This window comes from Amblyraja radiata, chromosome 27, assembly GCF_010909765.2.
Source record: "Amblyraja radiata isolate CabotCenter1 chromosome 27, sAmbRad1.1.pri, whole genome shotgun sequence".
In the NCBI taxonomy this organism is placed as follows: Eukaryota; Metazoa; Chordata; class Chondrichthyes; order Rajiformes; family Rajidae; genus Amblyraja; species Amblyraja radiata.
Genome location: NC_045982.1, coordinates 10,333,141 through 10,354,629, shown reverse-complemented (window position 1 = coordinate 10,354,629; position 21,489 = coordinate 10,333,141). Strand labels below are relative to the sequence as shown.

Genomic DNA, 21,489 nt, shown 5'->3' with positions numbered 1-21,489 from the left:
ATCAGGCCCTTCAGCCACCGAGTTCATGCTAACCACCATTCATTCCAGTTCTATATTATTCTACTTTGTCATCCACTCCCTACACACTGGGGGTGATGTATAGAGGCCAATTAACCAATCACCCACACGTCTTAGCAATGTGGGAGGAAGCTGGAGCAGCCAGGGAAACCCACGGGATCACAGGGAGAACGTGCAAATTACATACGGACACAGGGTGTCAGGGGTTATGGGGAGAAGGCAGGAGAATGGGATTAAGAGGGATCGATAGATAAACCATGATTGAATGGCGGGATAACTTGATGGCCCAATTCTGCTCCTATCACTCGTGAACAGAGATCATTAGAGGTCAACATCAAGCCTGGGTCCTAGTGCTGTAGTAACAGCAGCGCCACTGATCTGCCCTCGTGCATGTGCCTACGGTGAATTTTCATTCACTTTCCTCGGATAGGCAAAGACATTGGCATTTCTTTAGTGTAGGAAGAAACTGCAGATGCTGGTTTAAACCGAAGATAAGACGCAAAATGTTGGAGTAGCTCAGCGACAACTCTGGATAGAAGGAATGGGTGACGTTTCGTCGAGACCCTTTTCTTTAGTACATGCCTGTTGATGGAAACTGAAACATTAACTCTTCAGGATGACAAAATTGAGGAGAGGAGAGACTGCAGATGTAAGAATTTGGAGCAAAAACAATGCTGGAGGAACAATGCTGGATCAGGAGATATCTGTGGAGGGAATTTGTGTTTTATTAATTTGAGAACAGCTTTGTACATTGAAACCACGTTCCTCCTGCCACCCATTCGAATAATTGATTTTTCTAGGTTGTATTTAAGTTTAGATCCATTAGGCACACAGTCCTAAAACACCAAGCAGGCCTCTCACCTCTAGTGCTATCTACACAATTTGTTTCAGTCCCTTATGGTGGTTACAGGTTTGAGGAAGGAATTATCATGTCCAGTACCGCAAAAAACAGGGGCTTCCCCTAAGAACTAATGTTAAAAAAAAACGCTGGATATATTTGTACATCGAAAGTCTGTAAGAATGAAGCATCAGGAAAAAAAAGAGTTTCGGATCAGCAAAGATTACAATGGGTTTATTACACATTGCAAACTAGTTTGAACTGCTTGAGCACATCATGATTTAGTTGACAAAGTAACTTAGTTGATTTACAATCTCGATCTATACAAGGCCATTCACGATTGTAGACCGGAGATTACTGTGATACAGCTCGAGCATTTAATTGAGTTTTTGAGGTTAATAATGAACTGGCTGTGTCAGGGAACATAGCCATGACTTATATTGGAAAACAATAAGATGTGACCTGCAAATTGGCAGAGTTGTGACATAAGGTTATCTATGGTCCAGTGTCTGCATCACGGCTGCAAAGCAAGGATAAGGTGGCAGCTACAAGGCTAGGGCAACCAGAAATTAGGACGGTTTTGAGAAGGGATGGAAGAAATTCAATCAAATTCAATCAACTATTTTGAAATGTAATAGTATGTCAAGATAACCTGAAAAGGGAAGTGATTAGCTAAGGAGATAAATCAATGGGTTCAGAACTCTTGGTACTTGCTATTATACCATGATGGAAAAATATGCTTGTTACTGTGAGTGATTGATTCTGGGCGTTACATTTGATGTACATTAATAATGGTTGATTAAAAGTGAGCACAGGAACCAATAATAATAAAGCTATTCAAGTTTGCTGATAATATGAAACAGGGACAGGTTGGAGCAAGTAAGTAAGTAAGTAATTTTTATTTATATAGCACTTTAAAATCAAATCACGTTGAAGCCAAAGTGCTTTACACGAGAAGAAATTAGATTACCATACATTCATATAAAATAAAAAAGACACAATACACTATAGGATTCAACATGAACGTCGTCCCCCCTCCCTCCCCCCTCCCCCCTCCCCCCCCCCCACCCCCCTCACAGCAGAATCAACACTTTCCACTGCTAGGGAAGGCACCAAAAAGTCCAGTCCTCCTCCGCCTCCTCCTGGTCCACCCGAGGTCGGGGCATATTTAAGGCCTCTGCAACCAGTCGCCATAAGGGCAGCCCGATGTTATAGGCCCTCTTGTATCTTGTGCTATGAAAGTCAAGGAATAGGAAACACCTGGTGGATTTTGAAGCAGAATGCAGACTAAATCCTAAAACAAATGTATTCTTTCCACCAACAGTTACTGTAAGTGGGCCCTCTATACCATAATGTGCACAGCCCAATCCACTTGTAATATTATTGATCAGCATAATCAGGATTGTCTATCAGCCATGTTAAGGGCCTGTCCCACTTTTACGATCTTTTTTACTCGTGGACATTTTTCATCAGGCTAGAAAAACGCCCCAACCTACTTGATGCCACGAGTACCTACAACTAACATCATGACCTACCTACGACCTCCTGATGCTGCGAGTACGAGTCAAGGGAAAACTCGGCAGAGGTCGCGAATTAGGTCGTGAAAGTGGGAAAGGCCCTTAACATTCTTAATTCAAGTCAGAATTCCCAGCAACAATATGCATGGAGTAGGTTGCATGTTCCATTACCACCAACTTCCATTAGTGCGAGTACAAGTGTGACACACACAGGGCAATGTACGTTCCTTACCAGTGCACATAGCAGCTCCACTGCCTCCAGAATCAGCTCCTGGTGCCCAATTTGTTTCACGCCCAACTCCTCCAGGTTCTGCTGTGACAATCGCAAAAGTTGCTCCCCATTCACTTGCCACTGGTCAAATGGATACTTCTGCACATTACTGTCCAGGCCTAAGGAACACAATAAGGACAGAATCTAAATCAGACAGTCTACAAAGCCTGATTTCACATAACATAAACAAGTAATCTGTTCCCCCAACTACACAAGAGGCAAGGATAGAACTTAGACAGTAGACACAAGGAACCGTAGATGCTAGTATCATGAGCAAAAAACATAAAGTGCTGGAGTAACTCAGCGGGTCCGGCAGCATCTGTGGAGGACGTTACAGGTCGGGACCTTTCAAGGATAAAACCAGGCAGGTAATTGAATGTCAGGGAACTGCACAACCAGTTTACTCTCAAGTCTGTTGTCAGTTAGCTGAATACACATGCAACGTAAAACTGTCAAGAGATTGATGACAGAAGACCCTTCAACCATTCCTCTTTCTACTGTTGGTACCTGGCCTGTTTAATGTTTCCAGCACTCTTTTTATCTCAGACTTTCAGCATCTGCATCTTTGAGTTTCACACGTGTTCTGCCCACTTTGTGGTCCATGACAGCTGATCAGTGCATGATAACCCTGCCTCTTCTCAATCCCCCTACCCCAAGTACACAAGCCCACTTTCATCCAGTGCTCAAAACCCACATTCAATGCACTCCAGGTCACATTTTCCCATCCTCACCATGTAGGGCAGCCCAATCTGTTCCTTCAAGCTGTTGTGTCTCTCCCCAATTATTTACTCTGGAAATAAGCATCAGTAAACGTGACAATCAATTGGATGCTACAGCATGGAGATGGTTCCTTCAGCTCACGGACCATCAATCTCACACTTGCTCTGCATTATCCCACTTTTACATTCACTCCCTGCACATCATGGGCAATTTTACAAAGGCCAATTAGCCTACAAACAAGTCTTTGGAATGTGGGAGGAAGCTGTAGCACCCGAAGGACCAAAGATGGCGGTGCTGGCTCGAAGGGCCGAATGGCCTCCTCCTGCACCTATTTTCTATGTTTCTATGACACCCACACATTCACAGGGAGAATGTGCAAACTCCATATAGACAGCACCCGAGATCAGGATCAAACCTGGGTCTCTGGTGCTGCGAGGCAGCAGCTCTACCAGCTGTGCTACTTTGCCCCTCATGAGCAGGCAAGGGCATTGCTGATTTAATTAGTCAGCAGGGTGTAACTTACCAGCACATCACAAGCTGCTCAACAAGTCTACCCATCCTGCTGATGGCACTTAGTCATTTACAGTTGAATAAGCAGGAACGGCTGCTGGAAACCAGTGGACGTAGTGATATAAATTTAAATGCAATAAAATATCCCACAGGATTTGTCAAACAGCGAGGTACCAACCACAGTTTAACTGCACAGAATCAACCATGGAATCATACGGTCATACTGCACAGAAGGTCGCCCTTTGGCCCACCAGGTCCATCCCAGCCATCAATTTCCCAACTATACTAATCCCACTTAGCAGCACTTGGTCCCTACCCTTCTATGCTGTGATTCTGCAAGTACGTGTCCGGATACTTCCTAATTAATAGGACAGCGTGTAAAATCTTAGATAGTGGAATCAGCACACCAGTGTGACCGTGCCCTAGTTAGGAAGCTATCTGGCTAATTATTAATGCCAAAGGCCTGAGTGAAAAGAAATAAAAGGGATATATTTTAAAAAGTTTTGAAGTGCAGGTCAGAGCTGTTGAAGAGAATGAAACCCCCAAAAAACAAACAAATACTGGACATGCCCAAGAGTAGTGTAGAAAGAGAAAATATTTATCATTACACAGAGAATGAGTGGAACTCTTCTCTTCCTGTCAGGGCATGAAAACAAAAGTGCATGAAACACATGAGACACAGTTGTGGCTCGGTCAACTATGGCAGAGAGGAGGCCCTGGATAGATCTACTGGGCCATTCCAGAATTCTCCTTTTGGTTTCAGGTCCAAGAAATCACATTGACATGCATTTCACATGTTTTTCCATAGAAGATAGCATATTCAAGAATCTCCACCATCTGGGCCATGGCCTCTTCTCATTGCTACCATTGGGCAGGAGGTACAGAAGCATTAAGTCCCAATTGCCCATATTCAGGAACAGCTACTTTCCTAAAACCATCAGGTCTTGAAACCACCTGCACAATCCTAATCCTCTCAGCAATGGAACACATTCCCTTTTGCGCTAATGTGAATTTGTTTTTCTAGTTGTGTTTCTCACTTGTGTATTGTTATTTTTATTGCAGTCTTTTTATTTTCACTCTTATAAACTGTGTAATTATGTACAATTTGTTTTTGTGAGTTGTCCGAGCCTATGATGCTGCTGTAAGCAAGATTTTCATTGTACCAATCAATACTCTACTGTACTTGTGCATACGACTATAAACTTGACTTTTGTTTGCGTTCTCCCTCTCCTTAACAGCACATTAATCTATCAGCAAGTTGGTTCCATAAACAGTGGAATCACCTTGGTAACCCTGGCCTCACCCCATCAAAAATATTCTCCTTCGTATTATGCAAATGTGCACAAATGTTTTCTTATTGTTTTCACATTTTCCTGGTTGACCTGAAACTACAACATAATTTCTCTTTCCTCAAGATGCTGACTTAATTACTGAGCTTTTCTAACATTTTCTCTTGTTATTATCGGAGGATAACTTCATATGTGTGAAGTGTATAAATAAATGTAGCTACTAACACATGGTCCGTCGTTTAATACCAAATCAAGCTGTGGAATACGAGCAAGACAATCTGGTCCGCCCGTGGTCATGACTCCTTGTATTCAGCACCAGGTGCTCTGGCTGGGTACTAATCACTATTTATGATAGAGATAACTGTAATATTGGGTGATGGAACAACATTAGACCAGACAACATTCTGTATTCTAACATCCATACAATACTCAGGCAGGGAGTACCAAGAAGCAAGAAATATTGAGCCAGAATAAGTGGCAGGTAATGGCCCACCTTCAAAAAGTGCCAGTCTACCAACCTGCACTTGTTGTCCAATGCCATGACCATCGACATGAACCTCCCCATCAGCATGCTGAATGTCAGCATTAATCACAAGCTCAACTTGACAGTTGCACGAATACCAGATAACCTTGAGTAGAATACATCTGTAACATATACTTCAAATACTCACTATCAATTTGACAGCATCTCCAAAACCTTCAACCTTTACTACCAATGAGGAAAAAGAATTCAGGCACAGGGGACAAACCCACTTGAATATTCCCATCTAAATCCTATATCAACTTGCAATGAAAATATTTTACCAACTTGCATTGAAAATATTTTACCAATCCCCATCACTACTGGTGGGTCGTTAGCCCTCCCATTGCCTTGCACTGCACTACAACTAAATTACTTGCTCACATCTGGCTCATCTGAAAGAATGCCAGCAGAGCCAAGCTGACATATAAATATTTATGATACAAGACTCCAGAGCAAACAATTTTCCGAGTCGGACAAAATGACCCTTGGCTGAAACATTCTCATAATCAAACTGATTCCCAGTGTTTCTTATGGAGCTGATTTTTAATTTAACAGCAGGACACGTAACAAATTAGGACAATATCAGGTGATTTTCACCAATATTGTTGGCTCTGAATAAAGGTTAACATTTCAGTTAAGCAGGGAAATACTATTTGCACTTACTAGTCTGAAAACATGCAAGCAAGATTAAATTTTTCCCAGCAGTGAGTCAGTACATTAGATCAGGAATGACATTTGCTCTCAGCTTCATGCAAGTTGTGCTCAATTTTTCGCATTACTGCTTTGTGTTCAATTATTTATCCCTCTGGAGTCCAATAAACTGCGGTACTAAATTATCCTTCGTTTCAAGTAATCATGCTCCAACCTTTCCACAGCTCGTTCTAAATCCTAACCCAGAGATCATGCATTTTCTCTTCCTCTGCCCACTGTTTCAGAATATTGATGTTACTCGGCATTTCCCCCTACATGTTCCAAAAGTGTTACACATTGCAGACAACATGGAGCTCGTCTGGCTATGTTAAGTCGATTTTGTATATATGCCTTTAAAAGTGATAACCAAGCTGTAAAATGCATTCCAAATGCCAAACATATGTTTAAAGATTATGCAGCCAATTTTCCAAAAGAATGCAGAGTGAAATTCTGTGAACATAGAAGAATGGAACGGAACACACATGAGGAAGACACTTTATGTACAGTGCCCTCCATAATGTTTGGGACAAAGACTCATCATTTATTTATTTGCCTCCGTACTCCACAATTTGAGATTTGTAATAGAAAGAAAATCACATGTGGTTAAAATGCACATTGTCCAAATTTATAAAAGGCCATTTTTATACATTTTGGTTTCACCATGTAGAAATGACAGCAGTGTTTATACATAGTGCCCCCCCCCCCCATTTCAGGGCAACATAATGTTTGAGACACATGGCTTCACAGGCGTTTGTAATTGCGCAGGTGTGTTTAAATGCCTCCTTATTGCAGGTATAAGAGAGCTCTCAGCACCTAGTCTTTCCTCCAATCTTTTTATTGCTGTTTATCAACATGAGGACCAAATGAGGCCAATGAAAGTCAAAGAAGCCATTATGAGACTGAGAAACAAGAATAAAACTGTTAAGAGACATCAGGCAAACCTTAGGCTGACGAAAATCAACTGTTTGGAACCATTAAGAAGAAAGATGCACTGGTGAGCTTACTAATCGCAAAGGGACTGGCAGGCCAAGGAAGACCTCCACAGCTGTTGACAGAAGAATTCTCTATAATTAAAAAAAAATGCCCAAACACCTGTCCGACAGATCAGAAACACTCTTCAGGAGTCAGGTGTGGATTTGTCAATGACCACTGTCCGCAGAAGACTTCATGAACAGAATTACAGAGGCTACACTGCAAGATGCAAACCACTGGTTAGCCACAAAAATAGAATGGCCAGGTTACAGTTTGCCAAGAAGTAATTAAAAGAGCAACCACAGTTCTGGAAAAAAGTCTTGTGGGCAGATGAGATGAAGATTAACTTATATGAGAGTGATGGCAAGAGCAAAGTATGAAGGAGAGAAGGAACTGCCCAAGATCCAAAGCATACCACCTCATCTGTGAAACACAGTGGTGGGGGTGTTATGGCCTGGGCATGTATGGCTGCTGAAGGTACTGGCTCACTTATCTTCATTGATGATACAACAGCTGATGGTAGTAGCATAATAAATTCTGAAGTGTATAGACACATCCTACCTGCTCAAATTCAAACAAATGCCTCAAAACTTATTGGCCGACGGTCCACTCTAAAGCAATACAATGAATCCAAACATACTGCTAAAGCAACAAATGAGTTTTTCAAAGCTAGCAATTGGTCAATTCTTCAGTGGCCAAATCAATCACTCAAAGTGAACCTAATTGAGCATGCCTTTTATATACTGAAGAGAAAACTGAAGGGGACTAGACCCCAAAACAAGCATAAGCTAAAGATGGCTGCAATACAGGCCTGGTAGAGCATCACCAGAGAAGACACCCAAGCAATTGGTGATGTTCATGAATCACAGACTTCAAGCAGCCATTGCATGCAAAGGATATGCAACAAAATACTAAACATGACTACTTTCATTTATATCTCATTGCCGTGTCCCAAACATTATGGTGACCTGAAATGGGGGGACTATGTATAAATACTGGTGTAATTTCTACATGGTGAAACCAAAATGTATAAAAATGGCCTTTTTTTAAATCTAACTATGTGCACTACAACCACATGTGGTTTTTTTCTAATACAAATCACAAATTGTAGAGTACAGGGGCAAATAAATAAATGATGGGTCTTTGTCCCAAACATTATCTGAATCACATCTACAGTGCATACAGAAAGGTTAATGTCCTTAAATTATTGTTAACTGGGATAGTAACCAGGAACACAAAGAGAACACATTTATTTATCGAAATAACACTTCATCCGTTTGCTATGGAGGAAGTGTTGGGCGTATATTTTTCGGGGGGAGGCACCTCCCGCAGGCGACCTCATGTGCGTGGAAAGTAAGACCCCCCCCCTCCAGTTCCACTCACTGGGCCAATTGTCCAGCATCCGCCTCCACCTCCTTCCACCCCACTCTCCGATTCCAGATTCGCGGGCCGAGCAGGGGCCGGGCTTGGCAGCCTACCCTCTCCAAGTGAGCTGGGCCTGCAGTTGGTTTTACCTCCAGTGGCCCTGTCCACCGTCGACCCCCACGCCCAGTTTCCACCGCCAGTCTGCTTACCGGCTCTCGGTCAGTTTCCTTCCTTTCCAGTGCGAGCAGAGGCTGTGCTCGGCGGCAACTTCCCCGTGCCCGCTATCGTTGCTGCGGCTCACCGGGAGGCAACCCTTCAATACTTCAACCACTGTATGCTGTCAATGTTGTAAATTAATCTTTAGTGCATCGCACACAATGCTAATTAAGAGATGTATCCCTTGTCCTAGATGTTATTACTGGTACTCAATGCATACAGATAAGCAGGGGTATTCCATCATGCTCAGATCTTGTCCCCAATAAATGGTGGAAAGGTTCTGGAGAGTCAAGAGGCATGTCATGCTTTGCAGAAGACTTAGCTTCTGATATGGCCTTGCCACAACAGCATTTATGTGGTTAATTCAGTCATATTTTTGATCAGGTACATAATGGTGTGCAATTCAGTAAAAGTAACAACATTGAATTTTGAATGTTAATACGAGGTTAGATCGTTTTCTCTGGAGATGAGCTCTACTTAAAAACATTAACTGCGAGCGTTGAAGCACATGACCTTAATGCAAAGCAAACACAAACCTTTGGCCCCATTACTTTAGTGATTTCCAATGCAAATTCTAGCACCACACACTGTGAATCAAATTATCAAAGAATGGCTTTTGTGGATCATGAAGTCCTCAAAAAGATTCTGAGAATAATCATGTACCTTCATTTTCTGGCTCAACTTGTGTACCTGCAGCTTTGTTCATGTGTAACTGTTCTTTATTTGAGCTGGACTCAAAGATATGGATGCCCTTAGAACCTTAATCCCAGAACTATTGAATTAGTGTTTACAAAAGCACACAGAGGTTTAGCTTGATATGTTCTCAGATTGCTTTGCTCCAGTTACAGTACGGTCATTCTGTTAATTACAGCTCAATTATTCAGCTCCTCATTGAACTTGGTTCCCTGGCTTGCTGAAGACAGCAGAATGAAAGAAATTCTGGGTTACAACTAATCAGACTGTATTGGAATACTATTCTGATGGTGGTAGTGGATGCCTGGTTTAACTATTTGATCTCATTGATCATGTTGGAAGATTCCCCTCAAACTTAAGAAAGGATTTGATCTTGAGAACACGTGTCAGTCACACCAAAAAGGAACAGGTGTACCTGCAATAATTAACTTGGTGAGAATAAGATCGTGAAGTTGAATCTACAGAAATTGAAAGATTTAACAGCACAAACCCCAGGACACAATTTAGGATGACTTCAGCAAAAATTGATGAATTCCAAAGAATGGTTAAAATTGGCCTTATACAGTTCTGAGTGCCGACTGAATGGTATCAAAGCAATCTCCGCACAATGCCAAGGACCAAGTCATTTGAAGGCACTCTGGGATTCCAGCAATTAGTCAAGAGTGTTGTATTGTCATGTGTCCCAGATAGAACAATGACATTCTTACTTGCTGCAGCACAACAGAAAATGTAAACTTAGTACACTGTAAATAATATGATAAACGAGAGAGAAAACAAAAATTCGGTGTGTATATATACATAAGTTTATATATATACACAGTGCAATAATAAGAAGTCTGTTGTAATTCAGAGCTCATGAGGTTGTAGTGTTTAATAGCCTGATGGCTGTAGGGAAGAAGCTGTTCCTGAACCTGGACATTGCAGTCTTCAGGCTCCTGTACCTTCTTCCCGATGGCAGTGGTGAGATGAGTGTGTGGCCAGGATGGTGTGTGTCTCTGATGATGTTGGCTGCCTTTTTGAAGCAGCGACTCTGATAAATCCATTCGATGATGTGGAGGTCAATGCCAGTGATGGACTGAGCAGTGGTCACAACTTTCTGCATTCTTTTCCGCTTCGGCGGTGGCACAGCGCTGGAGCGCTATCGCGGAGCGGGCGATGCCTTGCCTGGGTCGCCGCGCTGGAGCTCCGGTGAGCTGAAGATCGCTGAGGAAAACATCGCGGAGCTGCGGGACTGTGGAGCGACCAGCTGCGGGCAGCGGCGCTGAACTTTACACCGGGAGCCTGGGATCTCTAGATGAGATCGCCAGTTGTGGAGCTCCAACCGGCGCGGCATTGTTGGCTTCGGAAGCCGCGGCCTCCAGTACGGAAGCGGCCGTTCCAGGGTTCCCAAGCCGCTGAGAGGACTCTCCCGACGCCGGAGCAACATCACCCGGCGAGAACGGCCTGGAACATCGGGCCTCCGTAGAGGCAACTGTGGAGGCCTCAATAGGCCCGGCTATGGGTGAACTGGGGTTGGGGACTGGACTTTGTGCCTTCCCTCATAATGGGAACCATTGTGGGGGGGATGTTCTTTATGTTTAAAACTCTTATTAATGTATGTCTGTATTCCTTCTTTATGTGCTGCAAAATGGCAAGAACAATTTCACTTCACTACACCTAGGTGTATGTGAATGTGACTAATAAAATACCTTTGACCTCATGGACATTCAAGTTGCCAAATCAGACAATGATGCAACCAGTCAATATGCTCTCTACTGTGCACCTGTAGAAGTTCAAGAGAATCCTCTTTGACATACTGAATCTCCGTAATCTTCTCAGGAAGTAGAGGAGCTGATGTGCTTTCTTTATAATTGCATCAGTGTGCTGGGACCAAGAAAGATCGTCGGGAATATGCACGCCCAGGTATTTGAAGTTTTTGAATCTCTCCACCATCGTCCCATTGATGTAAACGGGATTGTGGGTCCTCAACCTTCCTCTTCCAAACATGAATAATTAAAAGTTTATCTTTACAGTTTGGCTTGGTGACGGTTGGTTTTATGACTCATTTCAAGTTGTATATACAAGAATTTGGGTCTAACTTGTACAAACCTGCCCATGCAGTGAATATTTTCCACATCCCTCCTCTGTTCTCCAGCATTTTAACAGCAAGACTTACTTCAGTTGCCTGCTGTTGTAATTTATCAAATAATTCTCATAGTCTTCGCTATTTGCGCAGTAGAGAAGGAGAAAAAAAACTACACAAAGAAAAATCCCAACTCATAACACAATGTATTATTTAATAACTATATTGGGCCATGTTTGAATGTTTATTTTGCCACTAGTAGGAGCTTTCAAATACAATTAATAAGTAAACAATCACTTCATGCCAGAATCCTCACACAATGACTTTGATGGGCACATGAAACATTTACAGCTTAATGCTTCTGCTTGTAGAGGCAAAATTCCTAAAATCTGCTGGATTTGGCAGCTCCTCTGTTGCCATTCACAAACACATCCCAGCAATTAGCATAACCTCTTTGCTTCAAATTGTAAAGTCCTCTGAAGAATTGAAGTGAGTGGTAAGAAAAGGAAGCACTCTGCAGACAGCACGTGTGAAATTATTTTTAATTAATCATGAGCTGAACATCAATAGCCATGGTGAAATGCTGGAGGTGGCTAATGTTGTGCCTCTATTTAAACAAGGCTGCAAGGAAGAGCCTGGGAACTACAGCCTTATCTTGGAGGGTGGGCAAGTTGTCAGGAGGGACTCTGAGAGAAAGGATATACATCTATTTGGAAAAGCAAGAACTGGTTATCCTTTCTCTCAGAGTCCCTCCTGACAACTTGCCCACCCTCCAAGATAAGGCTGTAGTTCCCAGGCTCTTCCTTGAACACCTGGTGAAACCCCACATTACTGCCAGCCTCCCCTCATCGTTAGACCCCCTCCAGTTTGCCTATCGCCCCAACCGTTCTACAGAGGATGCCATCTCTACCACGCTGCACACAGTACTCACGCATCTGGAAAACAAAAACACATACGCCAGAATCCTGTACATTGACTTCAGCTCAGCGTTTAACACCATCATCCCACAGAGACTTGTGGAGAAACTAACCCTGCTGGGCCTCAACACCACCCTGTGTCACTGGATCTTGGACTTTCTGACAGAGAGACCGCAGTCAGTCCGTGTTGGCAAGAACACTTCAGGCTCGATCACGCTGAGCACCGGCTCCCCTCAAGGCTGTGTGCTCAGCCCGCTGTTGTTCACATTGCTCACATGACTGTGCTGCCAGATTCAGGGACAATAAGATCATAAAATTCGCGGATGACACAACAGTGGTGGGACTCATCAGTGGAGATGACGAAGCAATGTACAGGGAGGAAGTAAAACAACTAGTGGACTGGTGCGGCAAAAATAATCTAGAATTAAATGTCGACAAAACAAAGGAGATGGTTGTCGACTTCAGGAGGGCGCAGCCAAAGCATACACCCCTCAACATCAGTGGCACCACAGTGGAGAGAGTGGAGAGCATAAGTTCCTCGGTGTGCAAATTACAGACAGCCTCATCTGGTCCAGGAACACCACTGGGACCGTCAAACGGGCCCATCAGCGACTGCACTTCCTGAGGAAACTCAAACAGGCCTCACTCCCCACCAACATCCTCAGGACTTTCTACAGGGGTACGGTGGAGTCTGTACTCACGTACTGGATAAATACGTGGTACTCCACCTGCAACTGCTCGGACAGGAAGGCTCTGCAGAGGGTAGTGAGGGGAGCAGAGAGGATCATTGGCGTCTCCCTACCCTCGGTACAAGAACTGTTACAATACAATACAATACAATTCAATTTATTGTCATTTGGACCCCTTGAGGTCCAAACGAAATGCCGTTTCTGCAGCCATACATTACAAACAAATAGACCCAAGACACAACATAATTTACATAAACATCCATCACATTGCTGTGATGGAAGGCCAAAAAAACTTATCTCTCCCCTGCACTCTCCCCCCCGATGTCAGAGTCAAAGTCAAAGCCCCCGGCGGGCGATGGCGAATTGTCCCGCGGCCATTAAAGCCACGCCGGGTGATGCAAGGTCGCACACCGGGTCTTGGTGTTAGAGCCCCCGGCGGGCGCTCGCAGTCCCGCGGCCATTCCAAGCCGCGCGGGGCGATGGTGTGAGGCCCCGCTCCAGGAGCTCTTCAACCCCGCAACTCGGGCGGGAGAAGTCGCCGTTGCGGAAGCCCCGAAAAGCGGTCACCCAGCAGGGACCCGCGGGCTCCCGGTGTCACTGTCCGCCAAACCCGCAGTTGCAGCCACCGAATCTCCGGAGGTCGGGCTGCAGCAGCGTCCACCACAGCTCCACCCGCTATGGACTCGGCCAGCTCCGCGACGGTGAGGTGAGTAGTCGGCACCACAGCCCCCGGTCTTCCTGCTGGAGGCCGCTCCTCGTTGCAGCCCCAACGACAACGGAGACCCGACAAAGAAAAGGTCAGGTCTCCCGTGCAGGGAGAGATTTAAAAGTTACCCCCCCCACACGTACCCCAACAAAAAATAACAAAAACTACATAAAAACATAGACATAAAATAATAAAAACGCAGACGGACTGCAGAGGCCGCTGCTGACGAAAGTCGCGAGCCGCTGTCTGAAAAAAGCTCAGAGAATTGCTAAGGACAAACTGCACCCCCTCCACATACACCTGGATCTCCTGCCATCAGGCAAGAGATACCATAGCATCAAAGCCCGGACTACAAGACTGCTAAACAGCTTCCTACCACAGGCTGTGAGGCTGCTAAACAGTCACTCTGTACTCAGTCACCTGATTCTGCGGCTTGGCACGGACACTTTAATAACTGGCACTGGCCACTTTAATAACTGGCACTGGCCACTCAAATCAGCTGCCCCGGGCATTTTTATGATTGGTTTTACTGTATTTTAACGTTGTTGTTTTACCTGCTTTTAACTATTTATACTGTTCCATCAGGGACTGGATTGTTTTTAGTGTTATTATGTGTGAAATGTTTTAAATTTCATGTGCGATGCTCCGGTATTCCCTGGGAAACGTCTTTTCATTTTGCACTGTACAACTGTTGCTTGCAGGATGACAATAAAGGCTGATTGATTGATTGGTTAGGCATTGTAAGCATGGGAAGTCATGTGTCATGAATTTGAGAGATGATGTCATGATTTTTTGAGAGATGACCAAGTGATTGATGAGGGTAGTGGTAGATATTGTCAATATGGACTTTGACAAGGCACCACATGGTAGACTTGTCTGGAACATTACATCAGGTGGGATCAAGGGCGAGCCGGCCAACATTGGCTTGAAAGTAGGATATAGAAGGTGGTAGTATAAGGCTATTTTTTCTAGACTGGAGGTCTGTAACAAGTAGCCTGCCACAGGGATCAATGCTTGATCCACTATTGTTCGATATTTACATTAACAATTTGGTTGTCCAAAGTGGGGATATTTCCTAACTTCTTATCTACAGCAATTCAAGAAGATGCCTGACTGCCACCTCGAGAGCACTTGGGGATAGGCAATAAATGTTGGCCTCGCCATAGCGCTCGGATCCTGAAAGTTAATAAACAAATAATAGTTGTGTTCAATTTCACTTCTCCAAGTAGCGGAGCAGTGTTTCATAATAAATCGGACGACATAGGAGTGGAATTAGGCCATTTGGTCCATCGAATCTGCTCTGCCATTCGATGATGCCTATCTATTTTCCCCTCTCAACCCCATTCACTGGCGCCGACCTGTAGGGGGTATGGCTGCCTAGCCTGCAGCTGTCTGTTTTTTCATCTTTTTAGTTAGTTTAGTGTTTTGTTTTTGAGGAGTTCTAGCTTTTTTATGTGTGGGGGAGGGGGGGGGGGGGGGAAGGAGGAAACTAATTTTCAGGGTCCCTACCTGGTCGGAGATGCAGCTTTTCTTCGGGCTGCACTTTCGACCCGTCCTCGCGGCCTACCAGCGGGCCTGGAGCGGCGTTTCCTGAGGGGATCGCCCGGGGCATCGGCGGCGGCTGCGGAGCTGCGGGTCCGAGGAGCGAGGGGACCGCCCTGAGCCTCGGCATCGGCGGCACCGGCATCGGTGGCACCGGCATCGGCGGCGGCAGAGCTGCGGGTGTGAGGACGGCGGTGCGGGGCGGGCGGTGCCTTGCCTGGGTCGCCGCGCTGGAACTCCGGTGAGCTGGGACCGGCGTTAAAAATATCGCGGAGCTGCGGCGCTGAACTTTACATCGGGAGCCTGGGATCTCGCGATGAGATCGCCAGTTGAGCTCCATTCGGCGCGGCCTTGTCGGCTCCAGAAGCCACGGTCTCGAGTAGGGAGGCGGCCGTTCCAGGGTTCCCAAGCCGCTGAGAGGATTCTCCCGACGCCGGAACATCATCACCCGGCGAGGACGGCCTGGAACATCGGGCCTCCGTGAAGGCAACTGTGGAGGCCTCAATAGGCCCGACTATGGGTGAATATTGGGGATGGGACTGGACTTTGTGCCTTCCCCCATAATGGGAACCATTGTGGGGGTATGTTTTTATGTTGAAGCTATTTATTATTGCTATGTTTGTATTCTTTTTTATGTGCTGCATTGGCAAAAAGAATTTCACTGCACCTAGGTGTATGTGACAATAAATTCAACCTTCAACCTTCATTCTCCTGCCTTCTCCCTGTAACTCTCACTGATCAAGAGCCAATCAGTCTCTGCTTTAAAAATACCCAATGACTTGGCTTCCACCATTTGTGACAGCGAGTTCCGCAGTATCACCACCCTCTGGATCTAGTTTGTGTGTAGCAAAACTTCTGTCATTCAGCTCTGACACAAAAGTAGCGAGTACTTTAAAAAGATTTTGGTGTGCAGGCGCAAGGCAGTGATACCTAACAATATATAGACCCCAAGCTATCCATTGGCATTTTGAGCATCACCGTTGACTATGAGCCCAAGGTATCCACTAGCTGAAACAATTAAGTGCAGGTATGTGCCATATTCTGGTTATTTTGTAACCGGTGGCTTGACATGATTTCCATCAACTACAAGGTAGTTGTGGTCGTAGGTGGACGCCCTAATGGGTCGCCGGTTGTCAATAGCTAAGTGGTAGGTTGTTGTAGACACTGTCGTAGGGGGGTCCAGTTGCCGGTTTGTCGGCGACCTGCTACGACTATGACAGTCGCCACAGCCGCCGAAAAAAATCGCCCAAGTGGGACAGGTCCATAAGATGATTCCCATATTATATTCCCATCTATTTGGATGAATACATATCTAATCTTGCCCTAAACTTTAGGATGCTATAGGGACCTTCTTCGTCTTGACCCCCCAAAAAATAAATTAAATTTAATTTAAAAATCACCTGTCCATTCTCTCCCCAGATGCTGCCTGACCTGCTGAGTTCCTCTAACACTTTGTTTTGCTCAAGATTCCAGTATCTACAGCTTTTTGTGTCTCCCACTCAAAACTCTCCAGCACAGAACAGCCTGCTTGATTGCCACCTGATCAATCTATCCAACCATTCAGACCCCACTCCCACCACCAAATATGCATTATGGCAATAGACTTTACCATCTCTATGGTACATTGTGGCAATTTGCCACGGCTGCTTTGACAGTACTTCACGCACCTCTGCCACCTGGAAGCCAAACCCTCAGAAGTGATTTGTCATTTTTTATATCGTTCCTTCTGTGGTTTAGAGAAGAAATGGTTCATTGTAATGGAGGGTGTGCTGAAGTAACTGTCAACCATTGAGGATATAGATCAGTGTTTAATCAGTCATCTTCATTAAAGTAAACCAATGTGACTCGTTATACAGTGTGTTCATTATGGACTGTGGTTGGTACAGGAAAGAACAGCATTTTATTGCCCATTCCTAAATGTCTTTGAGAAGGTCATCTTTACCTTCTTGAAGCAATATAGCTCTTATGATGAAAGTTCTCCAACAGGGCCCATAGGTTGGGTGTTCGAGTGTTTTGACCCAACGACAATGAACGAATGTTGATTATGTTTGTGAACGTGTTGTGTAACTACAAGAGAGTCAAGAATGTTTGATTGTTGTATGTGCAAACAACAACTGGTAGAAGGTAGGAGGACCATAGGTGATGGAGAAGGGCAGTAGAAATAGTAATAAGTACCGGGGCGGGAGGAAGACAATGAGATCTCTTGGATTCCTCCTGCTCTAAAATTGTTTCTATTCTCCGTCTTCACAAGGATGCTGATTTCCCAAGGATTCTATAAAGTTCAGTGTCTGTAATAGAGTTTTATCGGTATTTGAAAATGAAACATGTATTCCTTTTACTCTTTAATTCCCTTTATTGCTAGCATTCTTCATGGCCTATCTAACTGTGTCCATTCAATTGCTTGGAGATGCAAAATTGTGTGCACATTTGAAGATAATTGGCCTGTATTCTGAACCATGCTATCATCCCTAAGGTTTAGAGAGTTTGCGGCACTGTTGATTATATCATCTGCCAAGCCTTTCAGGCAGAATGTGTACAAACATTAGAATATGAAGCATTGCCATACACTATACAATGGCAGTGGTAGCAACAGTATACAAAACGCCCTCAAAGTTTCCCATTTGCTGCTAAAATATCAATTGCATCATTAGCAATTTAAGGTAAAACACAAAGTTTGTTGAGTGCTGCATAGCCTAAGTGGTTTATATATATATAAATAACAGTTTTGAGTAGGTGTTTTAACTTTACATTCCTGAGATATTAGTCATAGTGCTGTACAGCACAGAATGAGACTCTTCAGCCCAACTCTTTCATGCCAACCAAGTTTCCGAACTGAGCTAGTTGTAGGTGCCTGTGCCTGTCAAATATCCTTAAACTTTTCACATCCATGTTCCTGTCCGCGTGTCCTTAAGTGTTGTAACTATACCCACCTCTGCCATTACCTCTGGTAGATCGTTCCATCTGTGTGAAAATGTTACCCCTCTAATCCCTTTTAAATATTTCCCTCTCGCCTTAAACTCCCCGACCCTGGGGAAAAGGTTATCTCTGCCTCTCATGATTTTATACTCATGTATTGGTTTTTTTCTTCTTAATATATAATTTATGATGCTTTTATGTGATATACTAAGATTTTATATGCAATTTATGATATTTTTTAATATGCAATGCATTTTTATATAATGTTGCCCCTTGTCTGGAACCTTGAGTCCAAAATAAAGTTTATTATATTATTATTATTATTATATTATACGTAACTGTAAGGCCACACCCTCGGCCTTCTACATTCCAGGGGTAAAATGATCCAGACTCCTCTTCTAACTCAACCCACAGACCCAGCAATGTTCTCTCTTTTTTTGCACCTTTTCCAGGTTAGTGACATCCCAGGTTAGTGGCAGCAGGGCAACCTGAACTGTAGACAGTGCTCCGAATGAGGCCTGGCCAACATCTTGTATGGCTGTAACATCTTGTCCCAACTCCTGTACTCGCCACCCTGCCTGAAGGCAAGTGTGCCAAATGCCGCTTCACCACCATGTCCACCTATGTCACCACCTTCAAGGAAATATGTACTGGCACCCTAGGTCTCTCCTACAACACTCTGCAGGACCATTCCGTTTTCTGTGCAAGTCCTTATCCTCGCAAAATACAACACCTTGCATTTATCTGAATACTCCAACTACCATTCCACGGCTCAGATCCTCAAGATTCCATTGTAAATGTAATTAACACCTTCTCAATCCACTAGACCACTCATTTTAGTGCCATCGTCAAATTTACTAATCATGCCAGCTATATTCCCACAGTGGAGGAAAGCCTGTTTTTTTTAAAGCTGTTGAAAGCCGGCTAAGCTGGTGATTGTCCTCCAACTATGACCCTTTTGTTTTATGCAAGATACAATTTCAGTCAATGGAAAGACAGCTTTGTTTCCTGTGACTTCAGTTTTACTCGGGCTCCTTGACATCATAAGGGAAAATGCTGTCGAGACATCAACATTCATCACTTTCCTTTCACTTGTAGAATTCAGCTCCTTTGTGCTTATTTGGATCAAGCCAGTAAATGAATTATTGAGTCAAACGATTTCGGCGAAGCGGAAAATGAGCAAATTATTACTAAACATGACATAGAGCAAAGCAGTACAGGAACAGGCCCTTTGGCCCATAGTGTCCACACGAAACATGTGGCTGCAATCTCTCTGCTCATGATTGGTTACATTGGATTCATCGTTCCTTATTTCAACATTAACTTTTAGCCTTTCAACACTACCTGTTGACCAGAATTAGTTTATCAACTAAAATTTCCTCCAACCTTACATCTCTTTGTGACAAAGGCATCAGATTCTGCGCACCAAAAACACAAAACAGATTGACCCACAGATGTTGTTGTTTCAAAGCCAATACTAATCATGAACCTTCAGTGAAAAAAGCCACAGAATGCTGGAGTAAATCTGCGGGCCAGGCAGCATCTCTGGAGAACATGGATAGGTCATAAGTGGTAGGAGCAGAATTAGGCCATTCGGCCCATCATCTACACCATTCAATCATGACTAATTGATCTCTCCCTCCTAACCCTATTCTCCTGCCATCTCCCCATAACCCCCATGAATCAAGAATCTATCTTTCTCTGCCTTAAAAATATCCATTGACTTGGCCTCTACAGCCTTCTGTGGCAAAGAATTCCACAGATTCACCACCCTCTGACTAAGGGTTCAGGTTAGGATCCTTCTTCAGACTGAACGTTAAGTGGCTGTTTTGTTACACAAAGGACTGTAAATAGATGCCACAACTGTGACTGGAATCTTGATGGAAGTTGGTTCCAGAGTAGGTTTGGGATATCCAAATCATGCTTTGAACACTTGTTCCACGTTTAATTTTCCTCCAACTTTCAGAGGGTGAAAGTGACTTCAAAGACAAGATCCCATCTGGTCTGGGGCCAGATGAAGTACTATCCTTTTCTATACTAGATAGGTCGCACCACCACCACCACCACCAGTTCCTTGCTCAATGTGGGGCCTATTTTGTCCAGTGAAACACAAAGGCAGCCGGAGGAAGAGGAATTAGAACATGGACATTCAGCGCTGGTCAAGGTGAACCATTTCCTTTGGACAGAATGTGGCGGGTTTTTGCTTTATTATTATAAACATGTGTAAATGTAGCAATACACAACACGACACTCCAGACTTGGAGGTTTGCTAAATAAGAAAGGCTTAGGTTACAGACCAGCGGGGAGACAAGGACACGATCTACCCATTGTAAATCGCTTTACCGTTCTTTGTGAGGGAGCGCCCACAGTGACACTGGTCGCGGCGGTGAACAAAATACAACAGGTCGCATTCTTTAAAAGAGAAGTATTTGGTGAAAGATCTCGCCCATTTCCTCATTTGTTCCTTCCTTCCTTCCTTGCTCCCTCCCTCCCGCTCCCTCTCCAGGTCCCGGTCTCACCTTGTAACCACAGGGACACCCGTCGCGGGCTCCAGCTGTTGATCGGTTCCATCTCGCTGTCCTGTGTAGTGGGGGAGCCCGAGCCGTGGGCGCCGTTGCCGACTCGCCCCAACTCCTGGCGACTCTCTCGCCCCAAACTTCAGCCGCTTCCGCCGCTCGTCACGCACAGGTAGGCGGCCGCGGCTCCCACATTGGCCGCTGCCACTGCCAATCTTGGAGCCAAGGTGTGCCCTGTGGAGCCCGAGGGAGAGAGGGGAGTGTCAGTGACAGCCGGACTGAGACTTGCTGAGGGGGGTACACATAAATGCTGGAGAAACTCAGCGGGTGCAGCAGCATGCATCTATGGAGCGAAGGAAATAGGCTGACTGAAGCTTGGTGCCGCCGACGCCAAGGCTCTGTGCGGGGAGCGCCACACTGCTGGGACTTTCAGCTGCTGGACATTGACGGACAGAGACCGGTGTGGTCACCCCTCAAAGGAGGGGCGGGGAACAAAAGGATAACAACTGAGGGTGCCGC

General features: G+C 44.6%; 1 protein-coding gene across 1 annotated transcript in view; it reads right to left on the bottom strand.

Annotated features, from left to right (window-relative positions):
- Positions 1–21,136, bottom strand: part of cnksr1 (connector enhancer of kinase suppressor of Ras 1) — a 67,096-nt gene extending 45,960 nt beyond the window's left edge. The window contains exons 1-2 of the mRNA XM_033045079.1: positions 20,974–21,136; positions 2,606–2,763 (exon numbers count right to left, since the gene is read on the bottom strand). Of these exons, the coding sequence (XP_032900970.1) occupies positions 2,606–2,763; positions 20,974–21,025 (210 nt within the window). The 5' untranslated portion in view covers positions 21,026–21,136. The remainder of the gene's footprint in view (positions 1–2,605; positions 2,764–20,973) is intronic.
- Between the last annotated feature and the right edge of the window lie 353 nt (positions 21,137–21,489).